Here is a 24,321-nt window from a genome sequence, read left to right on the forward strand (position 1 = left end):
GATACAACAGACTAGCAAAAGAATGTACCCAAAAGTATGCCATGTAAAGAAAAAGAACATCAAAGATTAAAAAAAAAAACATGCTGCAAATCTTTCTTTTTCCTTCCTTTTTTAAAGTCATGACACACTGTAAGTTGTAGTATGGAATTATTAAGTAATCTTAGGTAACTTTCATTTAATGGATACCAAGACATTTTAAAGTTAAGCATGTTGTTTTTTGCATCAAGGAAATTTCATTAATATACAAGTTTATTACACATTGCTTTACAGCATTTTTAATTTTTTAAGTAAAACTAGCGGATCGTAGGACATAAACCAAAGGCCATTCAGCAGCAAGCCTTTTCAGAGGAGCTGAGTCATAGTGCAGCAGGAGAGCATACATATTACATCTAAACCTGCTCCATAACTGGAAAATCCCATGTTCAGTCCCTGATGCATCCATCAACAACCAGCAAGAAACACACTGGACCATGGATATGTGGAAAGGTGAATGCCTCATTTTAACATGTCTGTAAAAGAAAAGAATACTTACAACATCATAATGTCCCCTTTCACATTACAACTTCATTTCACCTTCATGCAGTGGATGATGGTGGTTTTTTTGTGTTCTTTTTGCATTTTGTAGCAGGCAAAGTTGAATGATGACAATGCACTGTTGCTGTAGCCTTTAAAATGGGAGCAATTACAAGTCATGTTTTACTGTGTTCAGTTCTTTTTTTTTTTCTTTCTTCTTCTTTTTCTCCTTCTCAGTTATTTTGTATTAAAAAATCCCCTGAACTACAATATTGTTTACTCAAGTTCATTTGAATTAGAAAAGATAAGAAGAGAAAAGATAACACATATCTGCATAGATTTGGTACAAAAAAGATTTTTAAAAAAGTACGATTGAAGAAAATGTGTAATATTGCACAAGATACTGCATGGATGTAATGGCAAGGCATTGTTGAACAGTCTGATTGCAGTTGGAATGAAGGACCTGATTGTAAAAAAGTTTTCATTTCAGAAAGTGAAACTCATATATTACATAGATACATTACACACAGAGTAAAATATTGCAAGCCTCTATTTCTTGTAATTTTGATGATTATGGCTTACAGCTAATGAAAACACAAAATTAAGTATCTCAGAAAATTGGAATATTACTTAAGATCACTAAAAAGGGATTTTTAAAACAGAAATGTCAGCCTTCTGCAAAGTATGTTGATTTCTATGCACTCAGTACTTGTGCATGATCCTTTTGCATGATCCACCTGTGGCACTGCTGAGTTGTAATGGAAGCCCAGGTTGCTTTGATAGCGGCCTTCAGCTCATCTGTATTGTTGGGTGTACTTTGGACTTCAGAAAACACAGTGGACCAACACCAGCAGATGACATGGTACCCCAAATCATCACTGCCTGTGGAAATTTCACACTGGACTTCAGGCATGGACTTGGATTCTGTGCCCCTCCACTCTTCCTCCAGACTCTGGGACCTTGATTTCCAAATGAAATACAAAATTTACTTTCATCTGAAAAGATGACTTTGGACCACTGAGCAACAGTCCAGTTCTTTTTCTCCTTAACCCAGGTAGGATGTGTCTGGTATTGTCTCTGGTTCAGGAGTGGCTTAACATGAGGAATGCAACATTTGTAGCCCATGTCCTGGATTTGTCTGTGTGTGGTGGCTCTTGATGCACTGACTCCAGCCACAGTCCACTCCAAGTGAAACTCCCCCAAATTCTTGAATGGGTTTTGCTTGACAATCATCTCAAGGCTGCAGTTATCCTGACCACACCTTTTCCTTCCATTTAACTTTCTATTAATATGCTTGTATACGACACTCTGTGAAGAACCAGCTTCTTTAGCACTGGCCTTTTGTGGCTTACCCTCCTTGTGGAGGGTGTCAATGACTGTCTTCTGGACATCTGTCAAGTCCGCAGTCTTCCCCATGATTGTGTAGCCTACTGAATCAGACTGAGAGAACATTTAAAGGCTCAGGAAATATTTGCAGGTGTTTTGAGTTAATTAGCTGATTAGTGTGACACCATGAGTTTCCAGTATTGAACTTTTGCACAATATTCTAATTTTCTGAGACTGAATTTTGGGTTTTCAATAGCTGTAAGCCTTAATTACCAAAATTACAAGAAATAAAGGCTTACAATATTTCACTCTATGTGTAATGAATCTATATAATATATGGATTTCACTTTCTGAAATGACTGACAAAAAACATTGAACTCTTTCATGATATTCTATTTTTTTAAGCTGCACCTGTAGGTGTGATGTTGGCTTTTTGGTTGGATCTACACAGGCATAATGATCAGATTTTTAAACAAATGAAACCTGTACCTGAAGATTTCATATTTTCTTATGTTTGACCTCAATCTTGCTAAAAGTCCCATTTCTCTTCCTGTGTGAATTGTCTTACTTGTGTCTTTGAGACATGTATTCCACCTTTTGTACTGAATTAAAGAATGGTATGGTTTATATCATGACTTTCTGGTCTAGGTCAATCTTTTATAACAGATTCATGTTGCTGTCTGGAAAGCAGTTTGTAACTTTATGTGATTTTGTTCTGCTGACATGTTCCAATTCAGTGATCCTATTGTTTGGTTTTAGTTAATCTAGTTAATCTGCTGGTAGGGCCATGGTATAAAAAAGAAGCTCCTGAGCCCCTATTTACCAGTTTAACCAGCTATCCCTCCGGTTTGTCTATGCTACAATACACCCACCCCACACAACTGATCATTCATTCATGACTTACCTTGTTTAATGTTGTAGGCCACACATGCATGCACATAAAGGGACAATCAATCAATCAATCAATCAAACTATATTTATAGAGCACTTTTCATACAAAGGAGCAGCCCAAAGTGCTTTACATAAAAGCAATCACTTCACCTTTTTTCCCCAACTCACTTCTCTCATGTCATGTATTCCTTGCACCATACACTACATACCCTTTATACAACTCTCACTCTTCATGGACATTGATGTCACTGATGTGTAAGTATGTGGTGAACTGTTGGTAGGATATTAATTGTGTGTGTTAGGATGTGTGTGAGTAATTATATATTGGTGTTGCTGTCTCAGTGCTATTTTTGGTATTACTGTCAACTGTCCCAGGGCCTCTGATCCTCTGGGCCCCTGAAGATCCCATGTTCCTGTGTGGAAATTAGTTTGATTATTTACATATTTGTTTGGTAGTATGCACCACCAATGCACAGAAATAATAAGAGTGTTTAAATTGATATACTTATATGATTCCGTGGTGGAGTTTGTGTTTAATAAAATTACCACAAACTATCTGACACACAGGTGTCTTTTCAGTGCCCCCCTGCTAATTTTTGCCCTGTTAATGGGTTGATCCAGTTGATCCAGTGACAGTGTTACCACAAGTGGTAACAAGTGGTAACACTGTTGCCTCACAGCTAGAAGGTCTCCGGTTCGAATCCCGCCTTGGTCAAGGCTGCCTTAATGCACGGGCTTACCTGGGCTGATGCCCAGGGGCACACGGAGTTTATGGGCCTATCATTTTTGGGACAAATTAGCATAAAAAGTAAAATTGTTATGTAACATGTCAGTTTTCCTGTCAACCACACTATGTGCAAATTTGAGACTGATTGATCTAAATTAACCCGTTGCCACCATGCCCAACCCCGCCCCCCTATGTGTCAATCTGGTCACGCTTCATGACTTTGATAGAGAGACAGGTGGAAGATGTCGGCTAAAAAAAAAGTTCGACAGGGTGCTTCCAAAAGAAAATCGGCTCGTGACAAACAGAACAGGGAAAAAAATTTACTATAGAGCATCCCGAAGCTCATGGGATTCTTTCAGTCTCACACGGATGACAGCGGAGGGAGCGGCCCATCGAAACCACCGGAGGAAGCAGCGGGTCCTGCGCCGATGCCGGAGCTAAAGAACACAGGAGAGGAACACAGAGGTGGGGCGGAGGGGGAGCAGCAGGCACACAAGCATCGGGGGGCGACGAGACGACGCTTTTAGCAGTGACCCGGGCCTCTGGGGAAATGACTCTGACCGGCCCAAAGTACGCGCTTACTTGGCAAAAATGTGACCAACGGCTTGTTAAAATAAAAGCGCTGATATGTCTGCGTCAGAGCGCACATACAAACAACAGAGACTTTTTTTTTTTAATCAAAAACATATTTCAGCCGCAAACTAAGTAACGGTGAGTGTGTAAACAGAGAATGGCTATGTTACTCACCATCAGCAGGGAGTGTATTTTGTCGACTCCCATCAAGCATGCAGCATGACAGTCAATAACCTTGCACGTATGTCCATTGAGAATGACATTCTTCATAGGATTCGGCTGAGCATTGTTTGAAAAGTGATGCTGATTAAGTTATTATTTAGTTGCATCTTATGGAAGGTGACATTTAGGCCATGCTTTCTGTCCATGGTGCTGTGTGTGTGCAAGAAGATCACCACCTGACCAATGGTGACGAAGGTGAACCGGTCCCCGGGCCTCGGCTGGCAGCTGGCAGCCCACCGCTCCTGGTCTGCCGCGGAGAATCGACAGACCGAGGAAGGGATAAATGCGGAGAAAAAAATTTCACGGGAAGCATGGCGTGTAGTGTGCAACTTACTCTGTGGAATGTGATAATGAAAAGTACGTTTCTTCTCTTTCTTCTTCTTCTAAAGTAGTAATTTAATCTCTGATTATGTTAAAAAAAAAAAAAAAGAAAGAAAATCAGTATGACATTTCCCCAAGTAAATGATATATTATAACATTTAATCAGACGCCCGTCCAAATGACATTTGGTACCAATTTTGCAACAACAAAATTGCGTTTTCTAATAATAATAATGTTCAAACCAACAGAAATGTGCAATGTGGCAACAAGAGTAAAAAAAATCTATGGACATTTAAGTTAAAAATTCGTTCTGCTTCGAGAAAACCAATTATCACGATTTACTACAGGAAAATCCTTAAAACATACGAACATAATTTAAGCGGAAACGGAAGTAAGCAGTACTGAAGAAGGCACTTGACCTTTTCCCACAATTCACCGCGAGACATTGAAAGCGCGTTTTGGAGACCCTAGATGTCAACAAGCAGGACTAGATGAGGCTCGGCTTCAATGAAAAACATCTAATGCATGAATATAATAACACGCTGCGTTTGTGGGATAATACGGTTGTCTCTCATTACTGTGCTCAACGGCCTTAAACGCGGATTAACACCGACATGGCTCCGTTCAGCGTAATGACAACAGGAGTTAGCACGTTGGCTAAATCCTTCGGTGTCTTCTGCACAACTACTCTAGCAAGGTAGCTAACCTGAAGTTACTTTATTAGCTAGCTGAAGTGGTAGAGCTAAGCTAGCAAGTTAGCAGTCGCACGCTGTCTTGGCTTTCAGCATACTGTAGGTTAGCACGTATCTCTGTCGTTACAAAGTAGATATTTTGATGGAAATGTTTTGGGAAAGGTAACATTAATTAGCATTAGGATTGGTTAAACGTTAATAAGATGAGTGAATTGGTGTATGACCCCCAGCAATTCGTGACCAAAAAACCAGTAAAACAGTTACAGACACTTTTTACGCGTTCATCTGAACAAGTCCCATTTATTTGTGGCTGGGCTTTTAGTGTCTTTGAGGAGCTTTCAGGGTGTTATTATCTGACAGGAAATATAGTGTGTTCTGTGTGTTCGTAAAGCCATTTAAATGTGGTTAGGATTAGAGATGGAATCATTTCCTTTAATAGGTGCAGCCTCTTGCAGTTTGATCCTGTCTGACTATTTTATAATAAAATATGATTTCAGGCTATAATTTAGAGATGGTCCAGTAAACACAGCAGACATACAGCTCCACATGGATTTGATGAGCAACACTGAATCTTTAGTCAAACATGCTGTTTGGTATAAATGCTGAATTATTTAGTGGACAGAAAGATGTTTAAGGCTACAACTAACAATTATTTTCATCATCAATTGATCAAGTGATTATTGTTTTGATTCACTGATTATTTTAGTAATAATTTGATTAAAGTATTAATAATGTATAACAAGCAAAAGCAACAAATCATCTCACTTGAGAACTGGGACCAGAGAATGTTTGAGATTTTCTTTTTGATCATTTCAGCTCTCGTGATGTTGAGACTAGTATGTTCTGTTAGTCCTGTGAAGGCATTGCTGAATTGCCAAATATCTGTATTGTTCTGTCTGTTAGAAATAATGGAAACTAGGATGTTGTCTGCTTAACTTTGTGTGTGTGTGTGTGTGTGTGTGTGTGTGTTGTGTTGTGTTGTGTTGTGTGCGTGCGTGCGTGCGTGTGCGTGCACATGTGCGCGCGTGCTCATGCTGCAGGTGCACCAGCATCCTCCCAGCAACATACAGCTACCCAGCGAAATGTCTGTCCTCTCAGGCCAGTGGCCCTCCAAAGAGACCTCTGAACGGATACGTGAGATATTTTCTGCAACAGCAGCCAATCATAATCAGACAAAACCCAGGTAAATCTGCAGTCCTCAATACTTCTTTAGAAGGCCACTGAAGTTACTGACTCCATAAACTTGCTGTACTGATATGGCAATAACCGTTTGTAGTGCTTAACTGCAAGCATTTTTCATCATTAAATGAAGGACTCAATTGCTACAATTTTGTTGTTAATGATCATCTTATAATTGTTTCTTTCAGAAATAAAGTCTGTGGATATCATCAGAAAAATTGCCCAGCAGTGGAGAACCTTGAGCCCTGAACTTAAACAGGTATTTCAGTCGTTCTCAAACAGAATATACTGTTTTTGAATTTTTTCATTGTGCCTTTAATACATACATTGGAGGGTAAAGCAGTGGGAGCAAGTGGCAAATCATCTGTTGTTACTGATTACTTTATCATCTGTTGCCATACATATGTATTGTGTCAGTTTACTGTTGTGACTAGTTTTTGTTGGTCTCTCTCTCCCCTTTAGCCGTTTGAGGAAGCGTCCCAACGGGCCAGGGAACAGTTTAAGGTGGACTTCCAGCATTACCAGGCCCAGCTGACTCCAGCACAGGTCAAGCAACAAGCCCTGGAGAAGAGGCAGAGAATGGCTAAGAGGAAGGCCATCCGCAAAAAGAGGGTAATAGTGACAGTAGTAGATAGGATATCCAAACTATCTACAAGTTTGGCTTTACTGACGGTATTTTCAATGCAGCTCCCACACTGTAGCAAACAGTGTGTCAGGACAGAACACTGCAAGGTGCACACAGCCAGAGGTTGGCGTTTCGAGATAAATCTGTGGGTGAAACATACACTTTTGAATTGAAGCCCCATCTGAGTACTAAATCCCATCACATCAACTGTCACATTGTTGAGGAAAAATATTCCTCTGTGTGTGTGTGTGTGTGTGTGTGTGTGTGTGTGTGTGTGTGTGTGTGTGTGTGTGTGTGTGTGTGTGTGTGTGTGTGTGTGTGTGAGATTCAGGAGTTAACCAACCTTGGGAAGCCCAAACGCCCTCGCTCTCCATTCAACATTTTCATGTCGGAACATTTTGAGGAAGCCAGAGGAATCACCACACAGGTCAGTAACCACAGCAGCATGACATAAGGTGGTATCAGATACTCACTGGTAATGATGGTGATGCATAGACTGGTTTGGGTCATTGCATTTCTACACTTGGATTTGTTTTGTCAATACAGAACGTTACTGCCATCTATTGGATTTTAAGATGGATGACATTTATTCCACCAGGTGCTGCTCTGTACAAGCTGGAGCTTTCATAGACACACCAGACAGCAGAGCGTTACAGCAGTCCAGCCTGCTAGAGATGAAAGCATGTACGAACTCTTCTGTGTCTGCCTGGGATAGAAACCACTTGACCATGGCAATATTCCCGATATAATGATAGTCACATTTCTGCTTTGATATTCAAAATTTAATCACTTTGCCAAACCTTATGTGAAACCATTCTATCGTCTTTATATCTGTCACAGTATGATTCTGTTGACAGTTGTAGTCAGGATTTCTCTCTTTTTTTGTCAGACAGAACCACTGACACTAAAGTTATTGTGTTTTGGGACAGTAGGACATGATACACTGGGAAGTTATTTTTTACTAAAAGCTAACATTTTGTGATGTCAACAGAGGGAGCAGAACAGGTGGCTTTATTTCTGAGCATAGTTTATGCTCATGATCAGATCTCATGAGCACGCACCTCCTAATGAACAGCTGGCTTCCATTAAGTTAAGCCAAATAATATGATCATAAAAGCCCAGTTTTCTTTCCTCTGCTGAACTGCAAAGAAAAGTGTGCCCTCATTGCAAGAGAAGAATGTCCTGTTGAATGGAAGGAATATTTATTGTTCTGCTACTTCAAGGTCAATCTCTTGCACTGGAACCTATTGCTGTTTTTGACTCATTTTTGGATACATATGATAATGTGCTCGTATAGCAAAAGAGAAGCTCCTTGGCTTTGCACACTATTCATTGATATAATGTTTCTGGTGACGATCCTTCAGGCAAAGATGAAGTCACTGTTGGAGGACTGGAAGAATCTTTTCAGCCATCAGAAACAGGTAGTCCACACAATGATCCCATATGCTTTATTCTTACAGTCAAAAGGTCTTTATTGGCTCCGAGCACATGAGAAACAAGAACTTCATTGTTGCTCAGTATTCAAACCTCTGTTTGCCACATCTCAGATCTATACACAGCTGGCTGAGGATGACAAAATTCGTTACAAGAATGAGATGAAGGCATGGGAGGGGCACATGGTAGAGATTGGACGAGAAGATCTGATCCGAGAGCGGACCCTGTCTACCAAGAAAAAACCTGCTTCTAAAACTCCAGTGGCCAAGATAGGGACAAAGAAGTCTAAAGCTAAACCAGTGAAGATAGCCACTGCCACAGGAAAGTCAAAAACAACCGCGAGGACAACGAAAGGTAGCTTTGCAAAAACTGTGTGAGATGTGTTTATCTACTGAGTCTAGAGGAAAAAGCTGTCTGCATAACATCTGAAGAAGTCTGAAATCTGTTTTGTATTTTTCCTTCAAAATTGAAAGCCCCATAAAGTTCACAGTTGTCATGAACGATTCTTTTTAAGACATCCTGTTAATGCCTCTGTTGAGTGAAAATGACACCACATAAACCCTGAAAGCAGAATTTTTACAGGGCACAGCGTGAGCGTGTTGCCACCCTCTGTACAGATACACATCCTGGCTTTGAGTGGGTGGTTTAATCCTAAATGATGTAGAAAGTGAATAACTTGATGAAATGGACTGATTTCAGAAACGTAGACATTTGAGTGAGGTATTAAAGTGATTACAGGAACCACAGATACGTTTCATATTTTTCTGTCTGGAATATGTTGAAGGTTTCACAGCCGTGGATGTAACTGCAGGATACTTGAGTGGAATATAAAGGTTACTGCCGCTGTCCTAAAAACAACCACACTTTTATATTTTTGGTATTTCATGAAGAGTATTCATTGGAAAGAATTAGGTGTTATTCTGTATTTGTCTTGTCAACAAAACTATGAAAAGACCCAAACCAATGTTAGTCTGTCTCTCAATGCTTCTACAATTTCATTGGTTCCTGCCAAAATCTTTGAAAACAACTCAAATATCAGTTTCATTTGTTTAATGGCTTGTTAGATATCCAAAAAAGTCACTTTGGTTTTTGGCAAACAGGAGGAATTTTTGTGGGTTTTCAATGAAAATAAGAATGTAGAATAACAGCAGCCTTATCATTTACGGAGTGTGTCACCTGTGGAAGTGTGCGCTCAACAATGCCAGTTGGCTCAGGAAGTTTCTACTGCATTGGCTGTTAATGTACAGAGAGCACTTTCTCTGAAGATCAGATAGTACCATGGTTCCCATTATTGCAACCTGACTGAATTCTTTGCATCATCGCTGTTATTAGTGTAGCATAAGCTTGTACAGTTGCAGCGTCAAACTGTAAATCCAACTGTCTGTTTGTCATGGCTCAAGTAAAGTCATTGACTGACACCAAAACGTCCAAACTATGCTTTGTTCCAGTCAAGCTTTAAATGAGATGCTTTTTGTTCTTTTAACAGCTGTTAAAAAAAAACCTACTATGGTTGATACCCCCCTCCCTCACACACACACACACTCACACTGCACTCATCCAAATGATTGTTTTGATGGCATAAAGGGAAATTTACCCCCTCAGATAAAAGCTGAAAAATACTAGTTTGTCCAGATTGTCAGTCTAAGTTGGTCACAAGCCACTCCGTTATGTGTCACAAAGCCAACCTTCCATTGTGTTGAAGAAAATTCAGCCATTGTCATTTAATAATCCTAAAATCCAGATTCCTTTGGGTTGATGTTTGTAGTCACATACCTGTTCTGAAGAACTTAGTTTCAGTACTGACAGTTTCTTCTGCATGTAGAATGTGTCAGTACAACCATACTAATGGTTGTAATGGTAATGTGGATTTTCTTTGTATTGTTTAGTTACTGATTAAACTTTTACATTTATGTCCATAAAAATGTCCTTGTGTTACCTAAAAAACATGAAAGCCACAACGTTAAGAGTACACGGTATGAACACTGTACTAAAGTCCTCAAAGTCCCATTTTTCAGACACTACAGATGTGGCAACACTACAAGTCACCTTACTTAGCATTTCTAAGCAGTATATGAATATTTGATAAATGGTATTAAACAGACTAAAACAGTTGTAAGCAAGTTTATGTGTTTATTAATATTTTTTCAACTGTAACTCCTGTGGGCACCCCTAGGTGGAGGCTGCTGTACAGATATCGACAATATAATAAAACCGTAATAAAGTATATTTTCACAGGGTGAGTTCTGTTTAGAAATATTGTACAATGACTACATTATAAACCATTTATTTAATGTCTATGCTGCTTAGAAATGCTAAATACTGGCACTTAGTGTTACTGTTTTTGTTTACTTTGAGAGTAATAAACACCACACTGAAGTCTTGTGTCAGTGACCTCTTCTGGGTGGAAGTTTACAACTGCTAAAATGTAAAGACTGACTTTATAATAATAAGAAGTTTATTTGTATAACATCTCTCAAAACCGATTTTAAAAAGTACACAAATTCAGAAATAAAATAGAGGCCTTAAAAAAAAAAGTAAAATAGACATAAAAATCTACAATATACAGCATTTAAAACATAGTGAGATATCAAAAAGGATTTATATACTTGTCAGTAAAGATCAGCTCTAAGAAGTGATTTCAAAGGACAAGGCGACCCAGGCTCCAGACCATTCCAGAGCTGTGGGGCCCTCAGCAAAGACACTGGAAGAGCCAGCAGGTCATTGTCTGAGGGCCTGAGGCTCCACACAGCATGAAACATGATCTGGAGCCTTAAAAGTCATCTTTAAAAACCTACTGCTGACGTCTTGATCAGGACGACATCATGTACTGTATCAAAATGAAAATGGAGCCGTCTTGTGCATTTGATTACATTAAGAGGTCACTTGAGACTCAGAGGTTTCTGTAATGTGATTGTTTTGAAAGCCAGATGGACTTTTGGAAACCTAATGATGAAAAAGCAAATGATGATGAGGTAGCAAAAAACACAAAACATGGTGACTGAGTCTAGTGGAAATAACAAAGGAGCAGTTATCTGCAGGGGTGCATGTGCAACAAAAATCAGATTTGTGTTAGAGTCAGTCATCTCCCAACACACCTTGTGTCCAACAACAAAGCTCACATCAGACTTCCTTGGATTAATTGAAGTAGGTGCTGACTGAACTATGCAGGCCATAACAGACTCATGAAGCTCCTTCCTGATGAAGCCCTGTATGTGCTGCTGTCAATGTCAGCATGAACAACGGTATTTAACCAAAATTCAAGAACAGCATGAAATAAGCTGATAGTAAGGTTCCTTACTGTGAGACATTAAATCACAGCGTTGTCTAGCTACTGCAGTTTTATTTACAAAAAGGGAGAACGGAAAATGTTGCCATGCGAAGAACTTGTGTGAAGAGAACGAATGCAGGAAACACTGTTGAAAATATCAAGATGATTTCCAGCCATTCAAATGCAACTGGCTACAAGTGACAATGACCTGCAGCATATCTTCATTGTTTTCAGTGTTTCCTGACCTTGGTAACATTTTTAAGACCACATCCAATAAGCTTTCAGAAGGGGGTTATTTGAAGAATTTAAAACCACATATGACTCCCTCAAATCATAATAATTTTTCAGTTTTTGATCCTTCAACTTGGCCTCAGGAAATGCAAGACCTCCACTGTTTCCACAAGGCAAGGACAAGCATAATTATTCAGAAATATGAGGTCATTCAACTTGACAGATACTCCACTCAGAGAAAATGGACGCACTTAAAGCAAGCAGGAAAACGCTTGAAGCATTCTTAATGTGTGACTTCATCCAAATAATGAATAGTGACTGTACAAGCAACCCAGATAGTTACTCAAACATCACAAGGTGCTTAAACTGTCTTTTACTCTGCTTTTGAGCAGTGCAACATGTTTGACATGATTCTCACATTTCAATATTCTAAATAAGTTCAGATCAGACCTCGTGTGACTTGTCTCTCAGACCTGATGTACATTCAAAAATGACCACAGAGACATCTGACCCAAAGTCAACTGTTGACTTGTGGAAGGAGCCAGCTAATCTGAGGCTCAACCAGGGACTGGGAGGTGTGTCTTCATCGTCTACCTGAAGAAAGCTGAAGTGAGGACAGTGAGGAAGACGGCATTCATTAAAGGGAGAGATCGTAACTTCTGTTTAAATATTGTCTCTGGTGTCAGATGTCACTGTCCTCCTCAATCTTTCTCTGAGTGGCTACTAACTCAGCATGTAGCTGATGATGTCTTTTGCTGGTGGTCAGTCAGTCTCAAGCTCACAATCATGTTGGCTGCTCCACTGGTGTGTGTAGAACCAGTTGTCTCAGTGAAAAGTCACCAATCTGTAAATGGTAAATAGTGCTCAGGTTACAGGTAACAACTGAATCTGATAGCATCTTTCCAAAAAACATGTCTCCTCAATCACAGGATTTTCAAAATGTTCAAAACAAAAATTCACAGAATAATAAGAAAAAAGAGGCTACTGAAGGTAACCTGCTTAGCTGCCTTTAAAACCCCAAAGCTGAAGTTTGGTGAATACCCCAACAGTGATTTGCTTGTTCAGTGACAAAACACCTCCCATCAGACAAGGAATCCTACAAAATTCAAACAAAGTGTTGCTTTGGTTGAAGGCCCTGTAGCTTACAGCTCTGTTAGATTTCCATGCAGTACATGGGAGTTGATCAGGGTCCTTGTTGCTGCTGTGAGACTGCTTGTCTCAGTAAAGCGTGAAAGTCAGGAGATAAGACCAGTTTGTGGTGGATGTTTCCTAATACAATCATGTCTCCAGTCCGACCCTCAGAAAGACGCACAGAGACCAGTTGCTGCAGAAAGAAGAAGGAGACACGGCTTCTTTGAATATGAGTGTTCAGGTTTGTTGCAACAGAGGAGATGATCTGGTTTTGCTGTAGTTTTGCTGTTAGATAGTTCAATTCCAGAATTTTGGTGAAAGGTTAACATTTTTTTGAAAATAGCAATATTTTATATTTTTTAAACATAACTGTGAGAAATGGCAATGTCATATATTTATATTCTTATCTATAGAATAAGATACACGTCTACATTATTCATTGAGATATAGATCTTATTCATATTCAAATGAAACATTCTGTGATACACTGTATTTGATGCACTATGTTCAGAATTTAAATAGAATCAACTGCTAACTGCAGTCAAAGGGTTAAAAGGGTTACTTAGTATTTTGACCTCCTGAAAAGAGAAATCCATTGGTATCATTTATTTTTAAAATAACATGATTTAACTGAAATGTTAACTCTACAGGAAGATATAGTCAGGTCCATAAATATGTGGACATTGACACAATTTTCACAATTTTGGCTCTGTACACCACCACAATGGACTTGAAATGAAACAATCAAGGTGTGCTTTAAGGGCAGACTTTCAGCTTTAATTTGAGGGTATTTACATCCAAACCAGGTGAACAGTGTAGGAATTACAACCATTTCTATATGTGCTTCCCCCTTTTTAAGGGACCAAAAGTAATTGGACAAACTAACAATCATATATTAAATTATCACTTTTAATACTTGGTTGCAAATTCTTTGCAGTCAATGACAGCCTGAAGTCTGGAACCCACAGACATCACCAGACGCTGGGTTACAGTGATGCTCTGCCAGGCCTCTACTGCAACTGTCTTCAGTTACTGCGATCTGGCCAACTGTTGAGAAGGGGTTTTTCTTCACCAGGGAAATATAATTGTTCTGGTCTCGGTCGTGGTCTTCTGGGTCTTATGGTGTTGCTGAACTCACCAGTACATTCTTTCTTTTTTAAAATGTACCAAACAGTTGATTTTGCCACACCTAATGTTTTTGATATCTCTCCGGTGGGTTTGTTTTGATTTTTCAGCCTTATGATGGCTTGCTTCACTGATAGTGACAGCTCTTTGGACCTCATATTGAAAGTCTACAGCAACAGATTCCAAATACAAATACCACACTTGAAATGAACTCTAGACCTTTTATGTGCTCCTTGTGAATGAAATAATGAGGGAATAACACACACCTGGCCATGGAACAGCTGAGCAGCCAACTGTCCAATTACTTTTGGTCTCTTAAAAAGGGGGAGGCACATATAGAAATGGTTGTAATTCCTACACTGTTCATCTGATTTGGTTGTAAATACCCTCAAATTAAGCCTACGTTTACATGTAGCAGGGTATTTTGGATAATGGATTATTTTAGCCCCTCTGTTTTCAAAAATAACATTGTGCACAACATTGTTTTCAAAAATGTTGTTGTTTACATGAACCCGGATAATACGCCGTCGAGCGCATCATAACTATGCCAAACCTATGGCCGTGAGAGTAAACATAGGTCGCTCACGTGACGTTAAGTATTCAGTCGCATGTTGTGATGTTTCAGAACCTAAAACGCCGTTTAACCCTGTTTACATGCCAACACATAGCCGGCATTTACAGAAATCTCCACTTTGGCCAGAGTTTTTAAAAATGATCGTTTTCCGTGAAAAAAACTCAGTTTGCGTGTAAACGAGAGGCCAAGCCGCATGAAAACATATGCGTTTTCCCTAAGTGGGAGCGTAGCCTAACGCTGAAAGTCTGCACTTAAAGCGCACCTTGGTTATCTCATTTCAAGTCCATTGTGGTGATGTACAGAGCCAAACTGTGAAAATTGTGTCAATGTCCAAATATTTAGGACCATGACTGTATGTTTGATGCACCCTTTCCTTGGAGACAGGTGTTAAGCTTGATTTTTCAAAAGACAAAGTCAAAGGAAGGTAAATCATTTGGTGTAAGTTCAGCCTTTTGGCACGAATTTCATCTAATCTTCCCCAAACTTGGTACAGACCATATTTGGATGTGCCCGAACAAAGCTTGTAAGTCTGTAATTCTGTAATTGTTTACGAAATGTTTGAATGCTTGGCCTGATGTACTTAACAGGTCGTAACTCTTCAATGCTAAATTGGGCTACAACCAAATTTGTAAATGTTGTACATGCTGCCATGCTGCACAAGTGTGTAACACTTCATACAGTTCTATGCACAAGGGGGTACTACAGTAACAATAAAATGATATTTCTACAATTCTGTTGACTTCAGTGAAGGAAATTTAGTAAACAAGTTCTCAAAGAGCATGCTTATGACACGCTGAAGCATGGCACCAACAGCCCCACCCTGTGGCCATTAGTAAACCACCACGATACTATTTAATAACTGCTATATCTCTTTAATGTAACATTCCATGGTTATAAAATTCAGCAAAGGTGTACTGATGGTGATGCTGAACAGAAAAGATTTGCAAAATTGCTGTTGTAGCATCAGCTGTCAGCAGCCACAGCTGGGAGCAGCAGCTGCTAACACCTTTTCTTCAGGAAATGCACATTCTAGTTTCACATGACATTTTTTAGTTTACTTCAAGTCCCTCCTGTGAACAATTACAGCTTGCCGATGTGCTGTGTTTCTCTATTTATACTAAACTGTTTATCTGTACAGTTTGGACAGAACAGGTTTGTCACCCTGGGCTCTTGTTGTGATTGCCATTTTTCTTTAAAGACTAAAATGAAATTTATGAATGAGCTCACCAAATTTCAAATCTTGCCATCACTTAAATTATGGAAAAAATGTGTACAAATTGACAACAGCAATGCTTTTTTTCTTCAGAACTGGGGGTCTTGTGCTCTTTTGCACAAGCAAAGTGACATGTTTGAGTAAGGTTACTTAAATATTAAGAGAAATACCTTTAGAAAAGCATGTTGTGCTTGACAGATCTGCTCATATGAATTAATTTACTCTTCCTGTCATAATGTAAGTATACCATGGTGCACAAACACACACTTACAGTACCTGCAGGAAGGAGAATGCAGCTCCCTCAGAGACGTCCATGATGACATCACCCAGCTTCAGCTCGACCTTTCCTGACTTCCTGATCTGCAGTTTACCCAAAAATCCTTCTGGAAATTGTGACAGCACAGGACAGCCCTCCTTTGCTGCAGCCTCCTGAGCAGTGGCAGACATTCACAAACTGTTAATAACTGGCTGCTGCTAGAATTTTTTTTTCTTTTTTGGAAAGACCAATTCAAAATGCCAAAGTAAATATAAATAATTTCTTTTTCCTGATGGAAAATTAAGAAAAGTCTGAGGAGCCTGATGTTAAACTTTTCTATGAAAAGCCTTACTCAAACTTTTTGGGCTCTGCCAGTCTGGCACATTGAACGAACCTTTCATTGCATTGAGGTTTTGCCTTTTGGGTGATTTTGGTGAATGGCTGTTAGTGGGTGGAGATGTGCAGTAAAGGGAGTACAGCTGGGAATCCAGCATCACAGTGTAGCATCAAGACTGATGCACAGTTCTGGAATTCACAAATTGCAGTGGAAAAAGGCTTCTCAGAGGGCCAGTAATAAAACAAAGGAGAGGGGCACTGAATGCACTAAGAACATGTGAAGTGCTTAATATGTGCACAACTAAAGACACTTAATGGCATGAAGGACACAGAAAGGTTTGGACTGACCGCTACTCTCGATACCTTGAAACACATTTCAATCTGGAGTGAGTTTTTGTATTTGCATGTAGGTAACAGATGCAACACACACCACTCCAGATGCGTTGCCATGGCAACATCACAGTTTTAGTGTTTATTCTGTTAACTGACTTGTGCTTGTAGATGTGCAGGCCTCTTGTCTTCAGGCTTGCCTTCCTTCTTGGCAGATCTGTCTGCTGTAGATCCACGAGTGGAGTTGACCTCTTGTCCAGACATTCTGCTAGGCATACAGTCTGGTAACTGCATGAAAAAGAGCTCCTCTCTGCCAGACAGGCTGAGATCCTGCAGTATTTCTACCAGGGATGGCTGCTCTGGTTTGGGCATCTCTGTCCTGCTGGGGCCTACTCTACTCTGAGCTCCGCAGGATGGAGGTCTGAACAGAGGATAGTTCTCTGGACCTGCCAACATGACAAACACAAACACTTCACCACAAGAATGGACTGCAACACAATACTTATTAATCATGCACAGACATGTAGCCACATGGTAGTTCAGACAGGCCCGGAAACCATTTTAGTCACAAGCTAAATCCACTCTCCAATCACTTACAGTGGCATCCAACCCTTGGTCAAAATGTCTGTTCCTTTGAATAATGAAGTGAGTAAAAGATGACCAGATTTCCAAACAACATAAAGTTCATGATAACACAGCTGTTTAATATTTAGATTTCCATCTTTTACAGTTCTGTAAGATTTTTTGGCCATCTTGCATGCACTGCTCTTTGGAGGTCCATCCTCAGATTTTCAATGTTTTGGTCCAGGGACTGTGAGTGCCATGGCAAAACCTTAAGCTCCTGTACAATTAATCCACTTTTCCTTCATCATTTCAAGTTCCTCAGAATTTGCTGGTATTTAATGGAATCCATTCTTTCCTCTACCAGCCCAAAGCATGATTGATCCTACCCTGTCCTTTAACAGTTGGAGACATGTTCTTTTCATGAAATACTACACCCTGTTTTCTCCAAACATACGTTTGCTCATCTTCTGATAACTCTTCCTTGAAAGTCATATTTGTGAAGGTGTCATTTGCATTCAAATGGGGGTGTTTGATTTTCTTTGGTTTGGTTTTCTTGGTCTTCCAGATCTCAACTTGGCATCCACTGTTCCTGTTCAAAGCCATTTTGTAATTACATTACAAACCGAGGAAATGGTCAAAAAAGAATTTTTGACCAGGGGTGCCCAAATTTTCCATGTCACCGTATGTCCCTGACCTATCTCTCTCAGTAGGTGGTCCATATAAACATTTGGTGCTCATTCTGTCTGCATACAACAATGCTGACTGCTGATTACGTTCAGAAATGTAACTCTTTCCCAGCCTCCTCCTGTATAAGAATTTAGCCAAATGTGAATTTTGTACGCTTCTGTAATATGTTCTTGTGTGTATGAATTGTGTATCTCAGGCTCTGTCCGTGTCAAGCTTGTTAAGATTTGTTTCGAAGCATCACATGGGCAGAGCCACACCAAAAATGAATGAAAAAGCCAAACAAAAATGCATATCACTGCACGGAATGGTTAAAATCTTGAGCATTCTGACTGAAATGAGCTCCTTGTTAACCGGCATATCGTGTGGCACTGACAGTGGTGAGACGGCAGCAGCAGAGGTGGTAGTCAGAGGCTGTTTGCTCACATATTGTGGTCGTCGCCAGTGTTTTATTCTTGATGAGGTTGCTGGACTGACTCAGAGGCAGCTGGATGGGTTTTAGCTTGGCATCATTCCTCAGACCGGGATCATCTATGAACTGTGGGTACAACATATAATATTGGTTATGAACAATGGTGAAGGTGCTACTATTATTATTATGGATGATAATATTAATTAAAACTCATTAGTGGTTCAATCATTACAAAACTCCTCTCTCCTCTGGCTGAAACTAAACCCTGGGAAAACAGCAGCTTTCTGCTTGCAACAATGGATCAAATGACCATGTATAATGTGAAAGGCATCATCTGGACCCAGCTAAATGAAGGACAAAACTATAAATGAATGATAATGTTGCTTTGTGTCAACTGCATGTGTAAATGGGCAAGAGAGAGCAAACACAACAGCCACAACTTCATGAGGTGATGTCAAGTGTTGTGTTTTCAGCTACTTGCACTGCCCCCAAGTGGCCAAAAAATGAACGCAGCTTTAAAGGATAACACTTTTCCAAGTCTGTCTCAAAACAATATTCTGGTGCCCATACTTTGAAACAAGTTTTGATTAGTGTCATTGTCCCCTTTGCACATACTGGCTATGAAAACATCACTTTTGAATGTGCTTCCACTATGCAGGATGTGGAAAAAAAATTCACAGTCATGAGGACTGTGAATTTTCATTCAGAAATGTATTCATATTAAATCTTTGTGTATCCACTACAGTGCATCCTTGCTGAGCTGCAGCAGAGGGACTGTAGAGGGAAATTTGTAAAAATAGATTAACTGTGGAAGATACAGCAAGTTAAAGGAACAGGTGGGGCCCAGAGCATAGAGGGCTGCACCCACACTCATAGAATCTGGAGTTATGGTACATAATTACCGTTCTCTTTCATATGGGCTTTGCCCTCTAAAGCTATTGTTAGCAGGATAAGTATGAAGCAGGATGTGGTCCATGCCCCACTGGGTCTGTCTGGTACCCAAAAGCACAACCATACCCACTTCATGACAAATCAATAACCTGTCCATACAAATCACAGTACATCATATCAGATGGCACAGACAGTACAATACTTTATATTTACCATGTGGGGAAGTGGAATACAACATGAAATTGCAGATTAACATTTAATATCCACATTCTAATTATGTTTAGATAATTACATATTATTGTTTCTTGAAGTAAAAGGCAAGCCAGTGTGCCTTAGTTAGATTGTGGTGACGCCTCACCTGCATTGGTGAAAAAGACAAATCCCAAGAGTCATTCCAGCAGTGAATTTATGACATTTATGTTGATGCTGTGGAGCTGCCAGCACTGGAGAATATAAAATTATTCGACAGTGTCACCTTATCTTGAAGAATTCATTGAGATGAAGGAAAACCTGTTGTGGAACTCGGTGATAAAAAAAAGTGTCTGTGTGATTTGGCCTTCATGGTAGATGTTGCGGCTTCCAAAACAAACCCTTTAGCCACTGAGAGTATGAGGTTGGGTCCTCAGGTTCGCAGATTTGTGACGCGCTAAGCGGCTATGATGACAGATACGCTGAGATCCAAAGATGCTTTTGGTGCATTTATTTTGAAAGCAAAAGATGGATGAATGGAAAAATGCAAACAAGCGGATTAAACAGATGAAAAGTGATGAATGAATGAGTGGGTAGCGGTCAACAAAAATTACGGCTATGACCCAACCCTGACTCTCTCATATGTGTCACAGGTAGGGATGGGTACCGAATTTCGGTACTTTTTTGGTACCAACCGAATTCCCGCTGAAGTACCAAGTATTGATTCACGGGAAATCCGTCGGTACCACATTTCGGTACCTGAACGCACCTTTTTTTTTTTTTTTTTTACCCTGTACGCACCTTGACGTTATGCGTCGGCGAGAGCGGAGGACGTGGTGACACGTGTTTACGGTGCCAGGTGCTGCTATTGTTAAACATTTCATACAGTTATTTATTTTGAAAGTTGTTTGTTACTGTACAGGCAGCAGGTGCAAATGTTAAGCATTTTATACGGTTATTTATTTTGAAAGAAACCCGCCTAGTACAGGCAGCAGGTGCAAATGTTAAACACTTCATACAGTTATTTATTTTGAAAGTTGTTTGTTACTGTACAGGCAGCAGGTGCAAATGTGAAACATTTTATACAGTTATTTATTTTGAATCTATTTATTTTTAAGTTATTTATTTTGTCCCCACACACATTTTTCTCAAGTTCTATGTTGGAGTTATTTCACTTGATGTTATTGAAGAATAAATGTTCAAAATTCCACAGTTTTGACTATTTTTTAAATATACAAAATAACTTTAATTACCTAACACATATCCCCCCTAAAAAAAGTATCGAAAACAGGTACCAAAAATACCGGTATCGATTCGCAGGTACCGAGTATCGGTATCGTATCGATTCAGATGTGAAAGGTACTCATCCCTAGTCACAGGTGAGTGCACACCTGTACACACACACTCTTTCGCTCGTGCACACGCCTACTCCCACGTGAACCACCGCCTCTGCAACACACACACACTCAAGCATACCGTGCTCCTCATCTTCAAGCTGTATGTCTCCTACAGTAGACGTTACCAAGAACCTCTCAGGGCTGAATCTAAAGCTTCAGCAGCTTCTCAGCTCTTTCCAATGTGAAATCATTTGAAGCAATAGTAAAGCTGTGACAAGTGCAATGGGAAGACGTAACATGTGTATTGTCCTACTCTGCAAGAACAGACACTGCTCTGACATCTGAATATATTGCTGAGTGTGAAAACTCCTTCAGTCATTTGACGAGAGGTTTCAGGACATGAAAGGGAAACAAAAAGGACTGAATGTATTTGTACGCTGTTTAATGTGAAACCAGCTGTTGTGCCTCACAACATACAGATGTCATGGTCCTTAGGTTTGCTTGAATTCTGTTTTCCTGTTTTATTGTTGTTTTGAAAGTTCACTCTTTTCATAAATCATGCTCTGCTGTACTTCCTGCCTACATCTCTTCCCTGTCTCTGTGACTGCTGATTACTTTCACCCATCCCTCATTAGCCTTCTCTCTCTTGTGCATTTAGTCCATGTGTTTTCCCTCTTTCAGTTGTTAGGTCGTCTGCATTTGCTGCTTGTGTGTCTCATCAGTATTTCACTCCCTGCTTCAAGGTCCAGCAGCTATCAAGAAGTACTCACATCATCTCTCTTTAGTTTACAGAGTATCTCATCTTCATCCTCCTCAGAGTCTTTCTTCTCTTTCTTCACCAGTTTACACACAGGAGAGGTGGTGGAGTCATGCAGGTCTGTAGCACCACGCCAGCCTGAACAGAGAGACAGGTTGATTGTGAAGTAAGACCTGTACTGCATTCATTCTGATCATCTGATGTGCATGCTGAAATTCAAAAAGAATGGAAATGAAAGAAAAAAGAGGTTGTGCACCTGTTTTGCGTACAGTGTCGGCAGGGCCCTGTTCAAAGATGGAGTGGGACTGGATGGTCTGAGGCCTCTCTCTCCTCCTCCCTCTGCTCTCTCTCCTCCTCTCCTCCCTCTCTCTCCTCTCCTTTTTTGGAGCCACATGGACCTCTTCCTTTAACCTGGGGAAGAATCAGACCTGATGAACTGTTAAACACTACACACTGACAGCACAGAATATGTAATGCTTGGCTTTCCTTATTAAACAGGACACTGGATTTCTTGTATTGACGGTCACTCACTCATCTTTGCTCTTCCTCACTGCATGGACATTCGGCTCAAAGGTTTTCTTTGGAAAACAAAAACAGTTAATACCAAGAATTTCTTGTTGGGATTCAAGACAAAGATGCTGAAAATGCATAATAATTTTAATATACTACACATGCTTTCTAGTTGCCAGGTTCAATATTATCGGACTATGACCTCTTTTGCATGTAAATGATGATGGCAATTTTTGTTTTATTTGTTTTATTACTATTGTGTAAGCACTTTGTATTGCACTTACGCATGAATTGTGTTTATTACTATTATTCTTTTTCACATTTGTGTTGCTACACATTGTTTTGCGTTATTAATAACATGGACCTAAACTGTATATTTGATATGAGAGCCTTGTGAAGTGAGACAAAAGGGCGACAGTAGCAGGTTCATAATACTGACAATAGATTCACTGAACAACCTCTTGGATTGTTCAGATAAGGGTCCCTGTTCAGAGAGGGCGCTTTCAGGGTCGGTTTGCAGTGTATTACTCAGTAATCCAGTTCTGAACTGTCTATAAGAAGCCCTGATCTTACAATTAATTTAAGACTGTAGGCTCAGATATGTGATGGATTGTCTACTTGTAGGCAGGTGATAATTTTAATATCTATATAATAAGTTTATGGTGTCCAGTATCTCAGTGCTTTACTACAGGAATATCATATTCATATTTCCAGCCCTTTGGTGCGTCATTCATTACCTTTGGTTTTTTGAGGGCTCCCCCCAGTGTCAGGTCCCTCGTCCGAAGGGACGTCAATCTTCCAGGTGGAGTAGGGGAGGACAGACTCCTGACCCGTCCTGGGAGTCCTTTGCCCGCGCTGAAACTCACCCCGGTCGCGCTACTTAGGCCAGAGGAGCCGGGAACACTTGCTGTATCCCCCGCGTCCGTCATTTTGTGCTATCTTGTCCTCCTTGTAATATTTTACGTTGCAAGTGGCTGTCGGTACGGCGTTTCACAAACACACTCTTTTTATTGCGCACATAACAATTAAAATTACACTTTTGGACGAATCCTTTTTTGTTTGTTTGTTTTGTTTTTTTCCTCAGCAGACTGACACTATCCTTCCATGACTCTCATCACAGACCATTTCCTTCACAGATCTCTCTTCTTTTCTCTTTCTCTCCGTCAATCGAATACATCCTAAAGATGAGTCGTTCCCCTTGAAAACGGCGATGAACACGGCAGCGCAGTCAGCTAAGCTGAGGACCATGCACACCACACAACTTGCACCAGCTTGTTACCCTCCATTTTGTTGCCCCTCGCGGTATCAAAACAGACTGCGCCACAATATTCAACTGCACACCCTCAGAAAGAGAAGCGCTTCCGCTCACTACAACCTCAATCTGCTCTCGCTGGTAGGCTGGACAGTATCCCTCCTTAAGGCTCAGTTCCTGCATTCAAACATTTCGTTTTAGACAGATTTTCTTGGTCGCAAACCAACGGCGTTTCCTGGCGGTGGTAGTTTAAAACATGCAGTACTTAAAAATGTTGAAAAAAAAATTCACACAGTGAGATTTTGTTTCGGAGTTCCGTACTGCCACTCGTTTTAACTGTCCATGTTAAATCAAATTTCCTTTCCACTGCGCTTGTATAGTTGTTGTTAATCAGCACTACACTGGTGGAACCGCTAGAGGGCGGTGTGTCTGGCATGTGTGTCCCGTGAAGACTAGGGTCGAAGACATTTTCAGCTCCTTGACATACATCAAATGACTTGTCCCGAGTGGTGTAACACAACTTAGTAATATTTCTCAGGTAAAGCATTTTAGAACAGAACAGTTGTGACACTTTGATCTCGTAGTCACGTGGTTCATGCAGCTCTGGACAGTACCAAACAAATCCACCCTGTCGACCTGTTTGGATGGTTTCATGCGGAACAGAGAGCAGCAGAGACTGTCAGCTCCAATGACCTATAATACATTTAGAACAGTGGTGGAAAGTAACTAATCACGTTTTGTACTTCTGTCCAATTTTA

General features: G+C 40.2%; 3 protein-coding genes across 4 annotated transcripts in view; 2 read left to right on the forward strand and 1 right to left on the reverse strand.

Annotated features, from left to right (window-relative positions):
- Positions 1-2,473, forward strand: part of ube2d1b (ubiquitin-conjugating enzyme E2D 1b) — a 44,718-nt gene extending 42,245 nt beyond the window's left edge. Inside the window, exon 7 of the mRNA XM_070991166.1 lies at positions 2-2,473. Within this exon, the coding sequence (XP_070847267.1) occupies positions 2-47 (46 nt within the window). The 3' untranslated portion in view covers positions 48-2,473. The remainder of the gene's footprint in view (position 1) is intronic.
- A 2,503-nt stretch (positions 2,474-4,976) lies between these two features.
- On the forward strand, positions 4,977-9,530 carry tfam (transcription factor A, mitochondrial). The gene is made up of 7 exons (XM_070991164.1): positions 4,977-5,270; positions 6,306-6,448; positions 6,633-6,703; positions 6,907-7,056; positions 7,401-7,496; positions 8,434-8,490; positions 8,617-9,530. The coding sequence occupies exons 1-7, from the start codon at positions 5,188-5,190 to the stop codon at positions 8,878-8,880; spliced, it is 864 nt and encodes a 287-aa protein (XP_070847265.1). The 5' UTR covers positions 4,977-5,187; the 3' UTR covers positions 8,881-9,530.
- Positions 8,956-23,975, reverse strand: LOC139350070 (DNA-directed RNA polymerase III subunit RPC4). 2 transcript variants are annotated; one of them, XM_070991163.1, is made up of 9 exons: positions 23,049-23,975; positions 22,333-22,379; positions 22,058-22,212; positions 21,815-21,939; positions 18,642-18,753; positions 17,127-17,413; positions 16,322-16,474; positions 13,149-13,326; positions 10,944-12,846 (listed from the first exon to the last, which is right to left on the reverse strand). In XM_070991163.1, the coding sequence occupies exons 1-8, from the start codon at positions 23,238-23,240 to the stop codon at positions 13,186-13,188; spliced, it is 1,212 nt and encodes a 403-aa protein (XP_070847264.1). In that variant the 5' UTR covers positions 23,241-23,975; the 3' UTR covers positions 10,944-12,846; positions 13,149-13,185. The 2 variants fall into 2 exon arrangements, with proteins under 2 accessions (XP_070847263.1, XP_070847264.1); XM_070991162.1 differs by having other exon boundaries at positions 8,956-13,326.
- Between the last annotated feature and the right edge of the window lie 346 nt (positions 23,976-24,321).

The sequence above is a fragment of the Chaetodon trifascialis genome, chromosome 21 (genome assembly GCF_039877785.1).
Source record: "Chaetodon trifascialis isolate fChaTrf1 chromosome 21, fChaTrf1.hap1, whole genome shotgun sequence".
NCBI classification, from domain to species: Eukaryota; Metazoa; Chordata; class Actinopteri; order Chaetodontiformes; family Chaetodontidae; genus Chaetodon; species Chaetodon trifascialis.

Excerpts from the sequence above, each read along its gene's own strand:
- tfam (XM_070991164.1), top strand. The coding sequence starts at position 5,188 with ATGGCTCCGTTCAGCGTAATGACAACAGGAGTTAGCACGTTGGCTAAA. Across the intron at positions 7,497-8,433 it reads CCAGAGGAATCACCACACAG|GCAAAGATGAAGTCACTGTT; the intron begins GTCAGTAACCAC and ends ACGATCCTTCAG. Across the intron at positions 8,491-8,616 it reads TTTTCAGCCATCAGAAACAG|ATCTATACACAGCTGGCTGA; the intron begins GTAGTCCACACA and ends GCCACATCTCAG.
- LOC139350070 (XM_070991162.1), bottom strand. The coding sequence starts at position 23,240 with ATGACGGACGCGGGGGATACAGCAAGTGTTCCCGGCTCCTCTGGCCTA. Across the intron at positions 22,380-23,048 it reads GAGCCCTCAAAAAACCAAAG|AAAACCTTTGAGCCGAATGT; the intron begins GTAATGAATGAC and ends TGTTTTCCAAAG. Across the intron at positions 16,475-17,126 it reads CTGCACATCTACAAGCACAA|GAGGCTGCAGCAAAGGAGGG; the intron begins GTCAGTTAACAG and ends GCCACTGCTCAG.